The 13,961-nt window shown below is 52.4% G+C and overlaps 1 protein-coding gene across 1 annotated transcript; it reads left to right on the top strand.

Annotated features, from left to right (window-relative positions):
* Window positions 1–5,680: 5,680 nt before the first annotated feature.
* Window positions 5,681–13,751, top strand: MTFR1L (mitochondrial fission regulator 1 like; the record flags this gene model as incomplete). Its single annotated transcript, XM_084243134.1, has 6 exons — window positions 5,681–5,704; window positions 5,979–6,083; window positions 9,000–9,109; window positions 9,328–9,539; window positions 10,581–10,902; window positions 13,646–13,751. 6 exons carry the CDS (start codon window positions 5,681–5,683, stop codon window positions 13,749–13,751), a joined length of 879 nt encoding a protein of 292 aa, XP_084099260.1.
* Window positions 13,752–13,961: the final 210 nt, after the last annotated feature.

The raw sequence follows: 13,961 nt of genomic DNA on the forward strand, positions 1-13,961 counted from the left end.
CTAGTAACGGTTCCCGTTTTGTAAGTGAGGAAGCTGAGCCTCAGGGAAGTGACGCTGAGGCTTAGCCTGTATCTTGACTTTGAAGTGCTTGATGTTGCACTGCAGCCCGACCCTTCCCCCCTGTCTGTAGCCACAGAGATGAAAAACCTTCAAACCAGAATGTCTCTCGTTGTCCTCCAGCCTTCAGATCAGGTGAGGTGGGAGCCAGCGAGCTAGGCTGCACTTCCATGCCCCTTACGGGGGAGGGCGCCTAAGCCTACTGGGTGCTTCCAGACACGAGCGGGTGGAGGGCAGTAGCAACCAAATGGCCCTGCTGTGCTGGGCCAGGAAGGCTGGCTCCACTTGCATAATCTTGGCCCTATGGAAGGCGCTGGCTGGAGGGGGGTTTCCTGTATCTTCATCCAAGGCCTCTGCCTGACCCCCCCACTGTGCCCCCAGCTGTCCTTGTCACCTCTTTGCCACTTTCCGCCCATCCCCAACATGTTCTATAATAAAACTGGAGGAATGAGGGTGGTTCTAAGTGCCTTGCCTTTGAGCGGGGTGTTGTTCAGTTGTGTCCTCCTTGGCTGGACTGCTGGGATGGGCCTGGTGGATGGTCAAGGAAGCTTGGCTGGAACGCCCCTGGGGACTATCTTACCCATCCCTACAGGGCTGCAGTGATTTACTTAAAGGCGTGACAGACCAGTAGAAGTTACTATTCTTAGAAGGGGGAGGAGAAAAATCTGGCACTCTGTATTGAGAAAGATTTTCTGAAGTTAAATCTGTTGTCTTAGAATCAGAGCCTGAGATAGGCATTAGGTCATTCTAAGGTGTGCACTTCAGGGAAGCCTGTGCAGGAGCTGAGGCAGAACTGAAACGGGAATACTGAGCAGGGATATAGTCTTAAAGCTTAGCCCTGCCCTGGACCCAGGGGAACGACCCGGGGGCCATAAACCACACCCCAGAGCTCAACTGGCCTCTGGCCTCCCCCTTGGTCCTTGCCTTGGGGGTCTGGGGCTGTGGAGTGCATCCCAAGTTGGGGCCTCCATGCTCCCTCCTGCAAGAGCAATTTTCAGGAGAAGGGGATAGCTGCGAGCAGCCAACAGTGGCCAGGGATGGATATACTGGCAGGCCAGAGGGACAGCCTGGGTGCAGGCACAGCATCTAGCAGCCACACAGAGGGAGGAAAGCTAGAGCTGCCTGCAAAGCCCACCCTTGCCAGGAAGGTGCAAGCAACGATTAAAGCCACGCTTTGCCCTCCTGGAAAGGGCTAGACCTGGAAGTCAGCCTTCATCATGTGGAAATAGGGTGGGATCAGGCTGGAAAACTGAGGTCTCCTGCCAGGACCAGCTACATAATTTCCCCCAGCCAGTGCAAAATGAAAATGCAGAGCTCCTGGCTTAAAAAAGATGAATTTCATGAGGGCAAGAGCAGAATATTTAAAACAAGAGCACAGAGTTCTGAATGTGAGGGCCTGTGCATCCGCGTAGGTTGTCGCCCAGGAAGCCAGCCTGCCCCTAGCAGCTACAACTTGAAGGCTTGGAAACCAGCACCCTTCAGCCTGGGAGCCAGGCGCGGCATCCTGAGGGTAGAAGCAGGAATGTGACCCAGGCCTGATGCCATGGAGACCAGGGCCTTGAGGCAGAGCGAGGGTGCGTGTGGAATGATGTGGTCTCCCTCAGTGTCTTTGGGGTCTTGCCCAGTAATCCACCCACCTGACCAACTCAGATACCATGGGGGCTAAAATGAGAGGAAGCCACAGAGTGCGGGAGGAAAACGGACCCATTCTTGCTGGGGAGACTGCTGAGGGGACCAAGGAGCCGCTAGGTGGGGCGGGCCCGGGGCGCGGGGTGAGGATTCTGAGGTCCGCAGTAGGGTGGGTACGGCGGGCGCCGCGCGTTGCCGGGGCCGAGCATCGACACAGCCAGCCCTCGGTTTCCAGATCGTCAGACCCGGCCCAAGACACAAGAGCAGCAAGCCGGGGAGAGCGGCTGCGGGCCAGCAGGACTACGGGGTCTCCAGGCGGAGGCCACGGCGCTCTCCCCTGACCACGCCGGCGGGGCGTGGCCTCGAGGGTGGGCGTGTCCGCTCCCGGCTCGCGGCCCCGCCCTCCCGCCGAGGCCCCGCCCCCGGCCCGGAGCCGGCGGCGCTCCCAGGCGTGCGGGGGCGTGGCCCGGCGCGCAGCGGCAGGAACTGCTTCCGGGGGCGGGGCGGAAGTGAAGGCGGTGGAGGCTGGGCTGCCCGCGGCGGTAGGAGGGGCCGTGAGGTGAGTGAGTCCGGGGCCCGAGTCTGAGGTGAGGCGGGTTCGCGAGCCGACCGGGAGGCTGGGCGCTGCCTCCCAGCCCGAGGAGACGCGTCCCAGCGCCGGGCGCTGCGCGGAGCCCGCGGCTGCTGCGCCGCGCCAGTTCTCGCGGGAGCTGCGGTTGTCCGGGTCGTGTGGCGGGGACGTCCCGAGGGGCCGCGCCGGAGCCCGCCGGAGCCCGCCGGCCGCGGTGACAGGGCTGCCCCGGCGGCTTCTGGGCTCGGCCGCGCGTCTGCCGCCCCTTCGCTCTGTCCGGGGCCCATCCCCGGGCCTGTGGGTCCAAAGGCCGCCCGGGCCGGCGGCGAGAACTCGGCCGACCTTGGCCGGCCGCTCCGGGCCGCGGCGGGGGAGGGGAGGCGTGTCCCGGCCGGGCTCCGGCGCAGCTGCCGGGGCCGCGCGGGCCGACGCCCCCGCCGGTCGGCGAAGTTCCGCTGAGCGCGGCGGCTCCGCGGGGCGCCTGGGGCGATGGGACGGGCCTGCTCTGGAGGAGCCGCCCGCGGGAGACCGTGTGGACGGGTCGTGACAGCAGTTTCGAAAGGGGCGCTGGGAGCGCAGGGGGGTGACCAGCCGGGGTTGCGGGTGACCCTGGGGGGAGGGGAGGAGGCCAAGTCGGTGTTCTCGTGCGTTCATTTAACAGTCGTGTGAGCGCGTTCTGTGTCAGGCGGGCCCTGGCGTGCCCGCGGTGGGCCCGGCACACTGCACCCTCCCCCCTGCGGGGACTCCGACGGAAAGGCAGGCTGCTGGGGGCGAGCAGTAGAGCACCTGACAGTCAGGGGAGTGATGCTTTAGAAAATAGGTTGAGCCTGGTGAGGGTGCTGGCGTTCGGAGCAGAGGAGACGATGTGGAAAGTGCTGAGGGTGTGCTCGGGACTCCAGCGTGGCCGGAAGGCAAGAGGAAAGCAGGGGTGATGGAGGTACACAGGGGCCAAACTGGACAGGCCTTGTGGGCGGCGTGAGTTTGGTCTAGGGGGTAGAGGACAGTTTGGGCCTGATTGTGGAGGGCCTTAGTCCATCTGAGGAGTCTAGATTTGATCCTGTTTGCTCTAGCTGGCAGTGTTCTAAACATGGGGACACTATGACAAGCAGTGTGTTCCAGAAAGAGCCCTCTTTTGAGTGAGGATGAGGCCCAATTGAGTCTTTGGAGGTAAATGCAAAGAGGCAGTGACTGAAGTGACTTGGGAAAGCCCGGTTATGTGCACTCGTGGCACACTGGCATTCAGCAGAGCCTGGCACGGAGGGACTTCAGGAAAGGGTTTGGACTGTGCTGTGGTTGCAGCCCAAGCAGGAGGCAGCAGGATCTGGACCATACTTAGGTACTTTCTCCAAGCATAACCACTGAGTGGCCTCAGACAAGTTCCTTCCTTTCTCCAGCTTCCTTTCCTGGTGTGTATCATAGAGCCGGTGGTACCTCCTCTCCCAGAGGTAGGCGACCCTCCAGGTTATCAGAAGGAACTGCTGTGGCCACTCATGCCCATCCCCTGTCCAAAGCCCGTCCGTGGCTTTCCAGTGACTTCTGAACCCGTGTTCCCAGCCCTCGTGACAAGCAGCCCCAGTCTACCTTTGCCGTTTGTCATACTATGCTCTTCTTTGCCCATCTCGTAGCCTCCTGCCCTGGACTTGTGCTATTGCTGTTTTCCTTACCTTACCCTCTGAACTCACTATGGGACCTTGGAGCCAGTGGACTGAACTCACTTGGCCACCTCCCTAGTATGCTTCTCTAGAGCAGTGATTATCAGCCTCTGCTAGAATTCGATTCAGGTCCTATCTCTTCTAGATTGTGAGTTCTCTGAGTTCATAGCTGTCTCGCTCCTGTAGACCCTGCAGTGCCCAGCTCAGGGCCTGGCACAGAGTGGGTATTGGTTTTTTGTTTTTTAAAGATTAATTTATTTTTATACAAGAGCTGGGGTATAGGCCGGAGACGCAGGAGGGTGAGAGGCTTCACCAGAGGCAGAGCAGGGAGCAGAACAGGCAGACGACAGAGATACACTGCTGAGGGGAGCAGCGGGGGAGACAGGAGAGGTCTGCCTCTCCTGTGGGATTTTCGCCCGCAGGGACTGAACCCGCACAGCGCATGGCTGCAGACAGCTTCAGAGCGCAGCGATCAACCCGCTGCACTCAACCCGCTGCACCACCGGGGAGGCCCCAGACTGGGTATTGTTATGTTTGATGAACAAGGAATGGTGATCTCACCACGCAGGGCAGCTGTGAAAAATCAAGTCAGGAGCAACCCCACCCATCTGTGTCAAGTTTTAACAGTGCATTAAGCACTTTAAAATCCCATTTCACTGATTGACCCTTAAAGTTACCTAGAGAGGCAGCTCTTCACCTTTTTTAGAGAAACCAGCTTTCGGAAAGGTTGGGTGGCTTGCCTTAGGCTACAGAGCCAGTAGGGAGCAAAACTTTGGCTCTTTTCCCGGCACCAGTAGACAGAGACTAAAGCTGGCTGCTCACTGTTCTTGCAGAGGCTCAGCAGTGCCCGACTGGGGAGCATGTGGTAGGGTAGATGAAGATGCTCAGGCTTTTACGCCGCTGGCCACTCTGGCTCTCACCTGCGGCCTGGATTGTGCTAATGTGGGAAGCGCTTGGGTGCGCGGCGGGCCGTGAGGCATGCACGCGTGATGGTGGACCCTGAGTATGGCGTGGGCATGCTTAGGAGAGCACACCTGGGCCTGCAGGGTGAGGCTATACGAGCAGCATCACTCAGGGGCAGCAAGATGACGGCAAAGAATGGCTACGAAAGGCAGCGACCGCGCCAGAGAATGCTCAGGGAGAGCAGAGATGGGGGGGGCAGGGCGCTGGGAGGTCTTGCCAGCCCATGGGCTTGCCCCACAGTTGGTGTAGAAAGAGCAGCAAAGCCACTGAGGGCTCTGGACTCTCCTTTGCCCGTCTGCTCAAACCGATGGAGAACCTGCCCTGTGCTTGCTGGCGCTACACGCATGCTGGGCTTCTGCGTCTCTTCTCCAAGTATGAATCCTGGGCGCAGGGGCGGGTACCTGTGATTCCGCCTTCCTGAGTGCTTTTTAACTATCAAAGGATCCTACTTACATCTTTAGAAGTTTTACCTCAAGAAACCTAAAGTCCCAGGAAGGCTCCAGGGCCCGCCAAGCTCACACAGCAAGCCTGACAGAACCTTAAGGGTCTCAATTTGGGTGAGGGCAGCCTCTTGAGCCGCTTTTCTCACTTTGGAACAGAAAAATCTTGGTATTAGTCATGGTTCAGCAGGGCCTGGTCTGGGAGGGCTTGTGTAGTGGCCACTGAGCCCCCATGTGGGGTTGTTCCACAGGAAGAGAAGTCTGATGCCCCTTGAGATGGCCTGATATGAAGGAGCCACGCCTCCCGCCTCAAGCCCCCAGAGCTGCCCTGTGGCTGCCGTGTCCTTCAAGTGCAGGAGCTGGTTGAGATGTCGGGAATGGAAGCCAATGTGGTGAGAGGCGTACTGGGGCTGCAGGGGGGCGGGGGAGACAAGTGCTGAACCTGCCGAAGTTCTGGGGAAGTTCTGGGGCACGGGCTGTGTGCCCTGAGGCTGCTGGTCAAAGTGCAGGCTGCTGACTGAGAAGGTGCTCTCAGAACTGAGCCTGACTTGCACCGCAGGTGCTTCCTGGGCTGAGGGACTAGGCTCCCTGAGAGAGGGAGAAGGATGGGGGCCAGGAGCTGGACCGCAGTCTCTGAGGTTGCAGCTGTCCCTGTCTCTGCTTTAGACCATCCCAATCTGGCAAAACAAGCCTCATGGGGCTGCTCGAAGTGTAGTGAGGAGAATCGGGACCAACCTACCGCTGAAGCCGTGCCCCCGGGCATCCTTTGAGGTGAGTGTGCTGAAAGAGTGGCGTCGGAATAAGGGAGAACGGTGCCACTTTTTCCTTTTGTCCAGAATTAGTAAATGCTTGTATCGGGTCTGGTCATGCTAGGGGGAAAAGGATGTCCTAAAGCTAATTCCATAGACGCTTCTGACAAACCTGTGACCACACTCCCAGTCTGCCCATAATAATCTTGCATCTTTGATGCTTCTGCGAAGTGGCTCAGATTTCAGCAGGCTCCAGCAATCCAGCTTACTAGAGTAGCCATAGTCCAAAGGCCCTTGATGAACCGGATGCCCTGACTAGCCATCTTCTTTGCTGAGGTGTTTGCCTGCAACCCTGGCCAGCCTTTCAGGTGCAAACGGTGCTGAGCGAGACTGAGTTGAACTCTGCTTTTCCCCACCAGCTCTACAACTTGGTCACTCAGCCACCTATTTTTAGTGTCTGAACATACTTTGGACTACTTCTGTCTCCGGCGTAGGGGCCATCCCTACCTACTGTGCAGTGCAGATTCTTGTCTGACCTTGGTCTCTGAGACCTTCTGCAGTGGGAAGTTAAGTAGCATTTACTAGCCCCAGCTGCCTCCCTCTAAGAATAATGAAGTATCAGTTTTAGTCTAGATACTTGAGGTGTGTTTGGGGAGGAGAGAAAAGAGATACTTCAGCTTTCTGCCTACACAGAGGAGACAAATACATGCCTGAAAAGATGTGGGCCCAGGAAGACAAAGAATGAAGGAGCTGAGTTTGTGTATCAGATGCTGAGTTGTAGAGGAGTTGGATGTATCAAGGTATTAGTTAAAAATGGGACTGGAAGTAAGGAGGGCTGCTGTCCCATGACCCACACTGCCAGTTTTCCAGCATTGCCTAAAGGATCTGTACAGGATGAGGCCCTGCTGCCTCAGGTGCTGGAAATAAAGGACAGCATAGGCGGGGAAGGTAGGGGGTGAGCAGGACTCAGTGGAGGTTGACCCTGCATTTGGCTATAACACTGCCAGTCCTTTGGCCAGACTGCTACTGGCTAGGCAGCCGCGGGCAGAGGGCAGAGGCTTCCATAGAGCGGCACCATGGTGTGACGCGTGTTAGTAATAATTGTTAGTAGGTAGCACATCTTCAGATGTGTTGACTCATTTGATTGACAGGAACACTGGCTAGTGAGGCAAGCCTCATGGAGGCGTCCCTAAACGGCCATCCTAGCAGAAGCTCCTGGGGCAGTGGAGTGTCACTTCATGCCTGTGCCACCCAGGCTCCCCATCCAAAATTCAGAGCTATCAATTCCTGATCTACCCACCGATCTGTGCGGGAACTTCTGATGGTAATTCATGTATAGGTGATTTTGAGAAATTATTCCTGGGTAATTATAAACAAAGCGCCTTTATTTAAAGAGCTCTTAACTGATTTGTTTTTAAAATTTACCCATACAAAAATATTAATGAAAGTAAAAAATAAAGGGAAATAAATTGCTTGTAATCAGTCATAACTGTTAATGTTTTAGTGTAGTTCTTTTCCATCTTTTTCCAGATGCATGTTTTTGTAATTATAACAAATATATGACTGAATCCTAATTTTTCATTTAACAGTGTCACTCAGCCTCTGTTCCTTGGTGGTTCATTTTGGTCAAGGAGCTATTTTAAAGAATCCTATTATGATTCCTTTTGTATAATTATCTTTTTATCTAAATATAAATATTAAAATAGCCAAGTTTATTAAAATGTTGCTTAACAATTTAAATCCCAGTTAACTACAAAGATGTAAGAGCTAGCTAGAAATCTCCTGAGGCTCTAACAGATTCTTGATGTCCTTGCACGTGTATTTTTTTTTTAAGATTTATTTTATTTATACAAGAATTGGGGTACAGGCCAGATGCGCGGGAGGGTGAGAGCATTCACCAGACAGAGCAGGGAACAGAATAGGCAGACTGACGAGATACACTGCTGAGGGGACCAGAGGGCGACAGGAGAGGTCTGCCCGCCATGTGGGTTGCTCTGAGGCCGGCAGGGATCAAACCAGCACTGCAGAGGCTGTGGACAGCTTCACAGCGCTGCACTCAACCGCCCTGCGCCACCAGGGAGGCCCTGCACATGTATTCTTGCAACCAGAGGATGAGAGGCTCTTAGACGGCGGCCACGTCTAATAAAAGGAAACTCTGGCTGTTGCCTCTGGAAACTCCTTTCCTCTAGCCAGTGGTCAGTAAGCTGTTTCTTTAAAGGCCAGATAGTATTTTAGACTGTGGGCTGCCATAGTCCCCACCCTTGCTGCAAGTCCCTGTTTTGCTTGGATATAGCAGCCTCTTAATTGATCTTTTCACCCTCCCATGTTCTACACAGCAGCCAGAGTGTAATCTTTTGAAACTTAAAATCTCCTAGTGACTCAGTACACATCTTAGAATTAAAGCTCCTAATTCATTTTCCAACCTCTCTCAATCCCTGCTCATCCTCTGTTCCACCTATGCTGAACTATTTGTAATCCTACCAACTCTTTTGCTTCTGATCAGTTACTCATGCTGTTTCCAACCAGGACTTTTTTTTGTTTGTTTTTTTTGAAGGTTTATTTTATTTATGCATACAAGAGCTGGAGTGTAGGCCAGAGGTGTGAGAGGTGAGAGGATTCACCAGAGACAGAGTGGGGAGCAGAACAGCAGATTGACTGAAACACACTGCTGAGGGGAGCAGCAGGCGAGACAGGAAAGGTCTACTGCACCATGTAGGTAGCTCCCTGGCCAGGAATCGAACTCATGCTGCGGTGACTGCGGATAGCTTCATAGTGCTGACACCTAATCCCTTGTGCCACCAGGGAGGCCCAAGGACCCTCTTCTCCCTGCTCTGAGAGGCCTTCCTGACACTGTGCTGGACTAGGTGCCCTCTGTAGATATTTTGCAGTCATTGCCTCATGATGTCATCACTTGTTGATAAATTCTGCTTCCCCGTAGACCTTGCCCAACATCTCTGACCTGTGTCTGAGGGATGTGCCCCAAGTCCCTACTCTGGCTGACATCGCCTGGATTGCTGCAGATGAAGAGGAGACATATGCCCGGGTCAGGTAGCTGAGGCAGTACTGGTCTGAGGAATGGAGAACTACTTCCCAGAGCAAGTGGCAAGCAACAGGGAGTGTGCTTGTGAAAGGCTGAAGGCATTATGGGGAGCTTTGGGCTCAGACTGGGAGCAGAACCTGGCTGTGATAACTCTTAGGAGATGAAGGGATTGTAGACGGGATGCAGCAGCCAGCTGTCTGTGACATACATGCTTTCCCTGATCCAGGAGTGATACACGGCCCCTGAGGCAAACGTGGAAGCCCAGCCCTCTGATTGTCATGCAGCGCAATGCCTCGGTGCCCAACCTGCGCGGGTCCGAAGAGAGGCTCCTGGCTTTGAAGAAACCAGCCCTGCCAGCCCTGACCCGTACCACAGAGCTTCAGGATGAGCTGAGCCACCTGAGAAGCCAGATCGCTAAGATAGTGGCAGCTGATACAGGTAGGATCCCGAGCCAGGGCCAGAATACAGCAGGCTGTTCTTTTTCCTCTGGCTCTTACACAGGATAGGGGCAAGGAAAATGATGGTCCCTGGTAATTGAGGTAATTCAGGCCCAAAAGTTTTGGACAGGCGCTGAAGTCTAGCTATCCTATAGCATTCCTTGGATTACTTCCACCAGCCCTTTTGGGCTCACTAGTTTGGTTAGAACAAAATCTTCATGTAGCCTGAAGCCCCAGGCGGATTCCCTACCTAGGCCACAAAAACCAACATCCGCCTTTAAGTGTCTTTAAGATTTTGTCTTCCATTAGCCCTCAGTGGCTTTCCTTTTCAGTGAGAAATAAGCATGCCCCACCACTGAGTCCCCTTTAAGCCCCTTTTCCCATTTCCTTATCCTTTCTACCGCAGACCACCTCTGTCCCTCCACCTTCACTGTCTGCAGTTAAGGCAGAACCACTGGAAATGGGTGGGAGTATGCCTTCACATATTTAATTCCCTTATACGGTAGTTTTATAGAGGAATTGCACAAATTTCTAATTTAAATTCGTCAGTTATCCGACAATTTTGTTGTTATCCAAGAGGCAGCTGTAGTTTATGTGAAATCAGTGTTTCTTAGAAACTGAGGAAAATCCACTAAAGTTTGGGAAACTAAAAGGACTGTTGCCATTCTATTTTTGTTGCAGAGTATTTCTTCCAGTCACCTGTAGGAGCATTCAGAGGAGCATAGTCAGAAGCACTACCCCAGTTAAGAGAAAAGGACATTGTTGCCCACTGAGGAATGGGGGCTTTCAGAAGCCAAAGTCTCAATGGAGTGGGTTTTTCTGTCCTCCTAGACCACCACTAAGAGCCGGGTACTTCTCCACCTCTTTGAGGTCCTGAGGGGAAGGCTAGTGCAAGAGCCTCTACGGGCTTACTGGTACCATCCTGGGCTCTCCCAGGATGTCAGTGTGTCAGCCCAGGAGATAACTGATAGGCGGTAGGGAGAAGATTTTACTGCTGGATTTAGTCCCAATCTCCATCCATGCCTATTGTTTTCTCTTTCAGCTTCGGCTTCATTAACGCCAGATTTCTTATCTCCAGGAAGTTCAAATGTCTCTTCTCCCTTACCTTGTTTTGGATCCTCATTCCACTCTACAACTTCCTTTGTCATTAGTGACATCACCGAGGAGACCGAGGTAGAGGTCCCTGATCTTCCATCAGTCCCCCTGCTTTGTTCTGCCAGCCCTGAATGTTGCAAACCAGAACACAAAGCTACCTGCAGCTCGTCTGAAGAGGATGACTGCGTGTCTCTGTCCAAGGCCAGCAGCTTTGCAGATATGATGGGGATCCTGAAGGACTTTCACCGGATGAAACAGAGCCAAGATCTGTAAGTACCTTGAGAAGGCGCTCTGGTGCTCTATACTCTCTTAAGTTGCCTGTGGCCAGTGATCTAATAGAAGGTACCTAGACCTTAGGAGTAGCCATGTGTTATTTCATTCACAGAGCTTGTTACCTGGCTTGCTACTGCCTGAGGTCCCAGTCTGAGAGAAGAGAGCCTTACATTTGATTGGGGTGATCTAATTGGGAGTGTTAAGCTAGAGCAGGGATTTTATAACTCATCTAATCCAACTCTGAACCACCAGGGGGGACCATCATCATTTCTCATACTGCTAGTTATAATAACCCTGTACCTCACCCTTCAAAATGTGGGGTTACATAACAATTTAGCTCAAATTGGTACTTTCTGGTGAAAGGAGAATTTCATGAAGTTGGAGGTTTCTACTTTAAAATATAGTGGGGTTCGTTATGCACATCACCCTTATAAATTTAGAGATTTGAGAACAAGGCTTTTGAAACTTAGTGGTTCAAAAGCCAGGCTGCCCATCAAAATTACTCATATTCTTAAAAATATACTAAGGGTGTCCGCTGGTGGGCGCAGGTGGTTGAGCGCAGCGCTGTGAAGCTGTCCGCACCCTCTGCGGCTCCGGTTCGATTCTGGCCGGCCAGCGAGGATCCCACATGGCGCAACAGACCTCTCCTGTCACTCCTGCTGCTCCCCTCAGCAGTGTATTTCGTCAGTCTGCCTGTTCTGTTCCCTGCTCTGTCTCTGGTGAATCCTCTGACCCTCCCGCGAATCTGGCCTGTGCCCCAGTTCTTGTATGGATAAACAAATCTTAAATTAAAAAAAAAAATACACACACCCCCACCCCCCTCCCCCACCACAAACAAGGAATGGCATTCTAGGTGTCTCTGATGGCATTCTGAGGGAATTTGGGAAATACTTACCTTGAGAAATTCATGTGTAAGAGGAGCCACAGAGCTCCAGCCAGAGGGGGTCACCCCACCTTGCAGTGTTTCTCCAGGTGGGCTGCAGCAGCCCAGAAGCCTGCCAAACTCAGGTTCCTGAGTAATGAAGCATTTGACACCCAGACTCCAAAGGCCAGGTTATGCAGCTCTGTTAATGCAGATTAATGCTATTTGGGGATCATGGGGATGCGGTCTCTCTCACAAGTGAGGTCTTAGGGAAGGAATCCCGTTGTATTGCAGGCCCCATTCACCTCTGAAAACCAGCCAAGACTAAATGACTCACTGCTTCTTGGTCATATGTTTATTAGGGAAGTCACTTTCACCTTCCTCTCTGCCCCTTGCCAGGTTGGTTCTACTGCCCCTTGTTCAGGGCTGCCCTTAGACCTTTTCTTCAAGTCAGTGTTTTACGGATTAACTCTCAATTTTTTTTTACTTATATTTTGTACCACCTTAAATCTAAGACCCTCTTCCCAGTCTTGCACTAAGATCTCTTCTCCCTTAATAGCAGCTGGGTTGAGCTGAGAATGGAAGCATAGCCCCATTAGTTTCTCTTAGTTTTGCTTCCAAAGTTTAGTAATCATTTTTTAATAAAGATATATTTATTTATGCATACAAGAACTGGGGTGTAGGCCAGAGGTGTGTGTGGGGCGGGTAAGACGATTCACCAGAGACAGAGTGGGGGCAGAACAGGTGGATCTACGAGATACACTGCTGAGGGGAGCAACAGGCGAGGCAGGAGAGGTCTGCTGCGCCATCTGAGTTGCTCCCTGGCTGGAGATAGAACTTCTGCAGTGGCTGGCGATAGCACTGAGACTTTAACTCCTGTGCCACCAGGGAGGCCCCAAAGTTTAGTCATCATTCTTGGACTCATCTAGCCTAATGACCAGTAAAATGCCTTTGTGAAGCTATATGTAAGTTCACAAGAATTTCAAGCAACTGTTTTCCAGATACCTAGGCTGCTCTTCTATGATGCACCAGGTATTTTGGAACCTACCCCAATCTGGATTTGATTTTGTACCCACAGGTACCTTATGACATGAATGTTTAAAGTGTAGATTTCCTATTAAAATCTCATAGCGCCCTGAAGTAGAGGATTTCTTACTAACTTATCTTTTCCCCAGAACTGAAAAAGGTCAGAATAGCCAGGAGTCATTAGTCACTTGCGCTGCTGACCTGGGTAAATGCTACTAAGAGGTCTCAGCAGAAGGTGGACACGGAAGTCTAGTCATCCCAGGCCAGCTCTTAACTGGGTGATGATCTTTACTTTGTTCATTTTTTTCTAACCATTTCAGGAAATAGCAAAACATTCTATCACCAGTTAGATGGGATTTTGACTCTGGAGTCACCACTTACTGGTTGACTAGTGACTTCAGACAAATTGTATAACCTTTCTGTGCTTCAGTTTCCTCATGTGTGAAAAGAGAATTGTAACCACTCACTTTACAGGATTGGTGTTAGGATAAAGTAGTGCATTCAAAGCCACAGAACAGGGCCTCCCTGGTGGCACAAGGGGTTAAGACGCAGCCCTATGAAGCAATCTGCAGCCACTGCAACAAGAGTTTGAGCCCCAGCCAGGGAGCAAACCACATGGCGCAGCAGACCTCTCCTGTCTTGCCCACTGCTCCCCTCAGCAGTGTATTTCAGTCAATCTGCCTGTTCTCCTCCCTACTCTGGTGAATCCTCTCAATCCGCCCACACACATACACCTCTGGCCTGTACCCCAGCTCTTGTATGCACAAATAAAATCTTTTTTTAAAAGACACAGAACACTGCTCAGAACAGAATAAATACGTAATAAACATAAGCTATTATTTTGTCTCCAGGAATCGGAGTTTACTGAAGGAGGAAGACCCTGCCATTCTTATCTCTGAGGTCCTCAGGAAGAAGTTTGCTTTGAAGGAAGAAGATATCAGTAGAAAAGGAAACTGACAACACTCAGCTCTGCAAACTCAAGTCTCATGCTCCTGGAATTCCTTCAATAGCTGCCTTCCTCACCGCAGATGTTTCTGCCTCTCTATTAGAAATCTTCTGCAACAGTCTTGCTGAAAACTAGAGCTTGGACTGAAAAAGATGAGCTGGATTAAGTTTCCCACACGTGAGACTTTAGCAGAAGCTAAGGCCTGTTTTGAGTTGAGACAT

Source organism: Talpa europaea (genome assembly GCF_964194135.1).
Source record: "Talpa europaea genome assembly, chromosome: 9".
Classification (NCBI taxonomy): domain Eukaryota; kingdom Metazoa; phylum Chordata; class Mammalia; order Eulipotyphla; family Talpidae; genus Talpa; species Talpa europaea.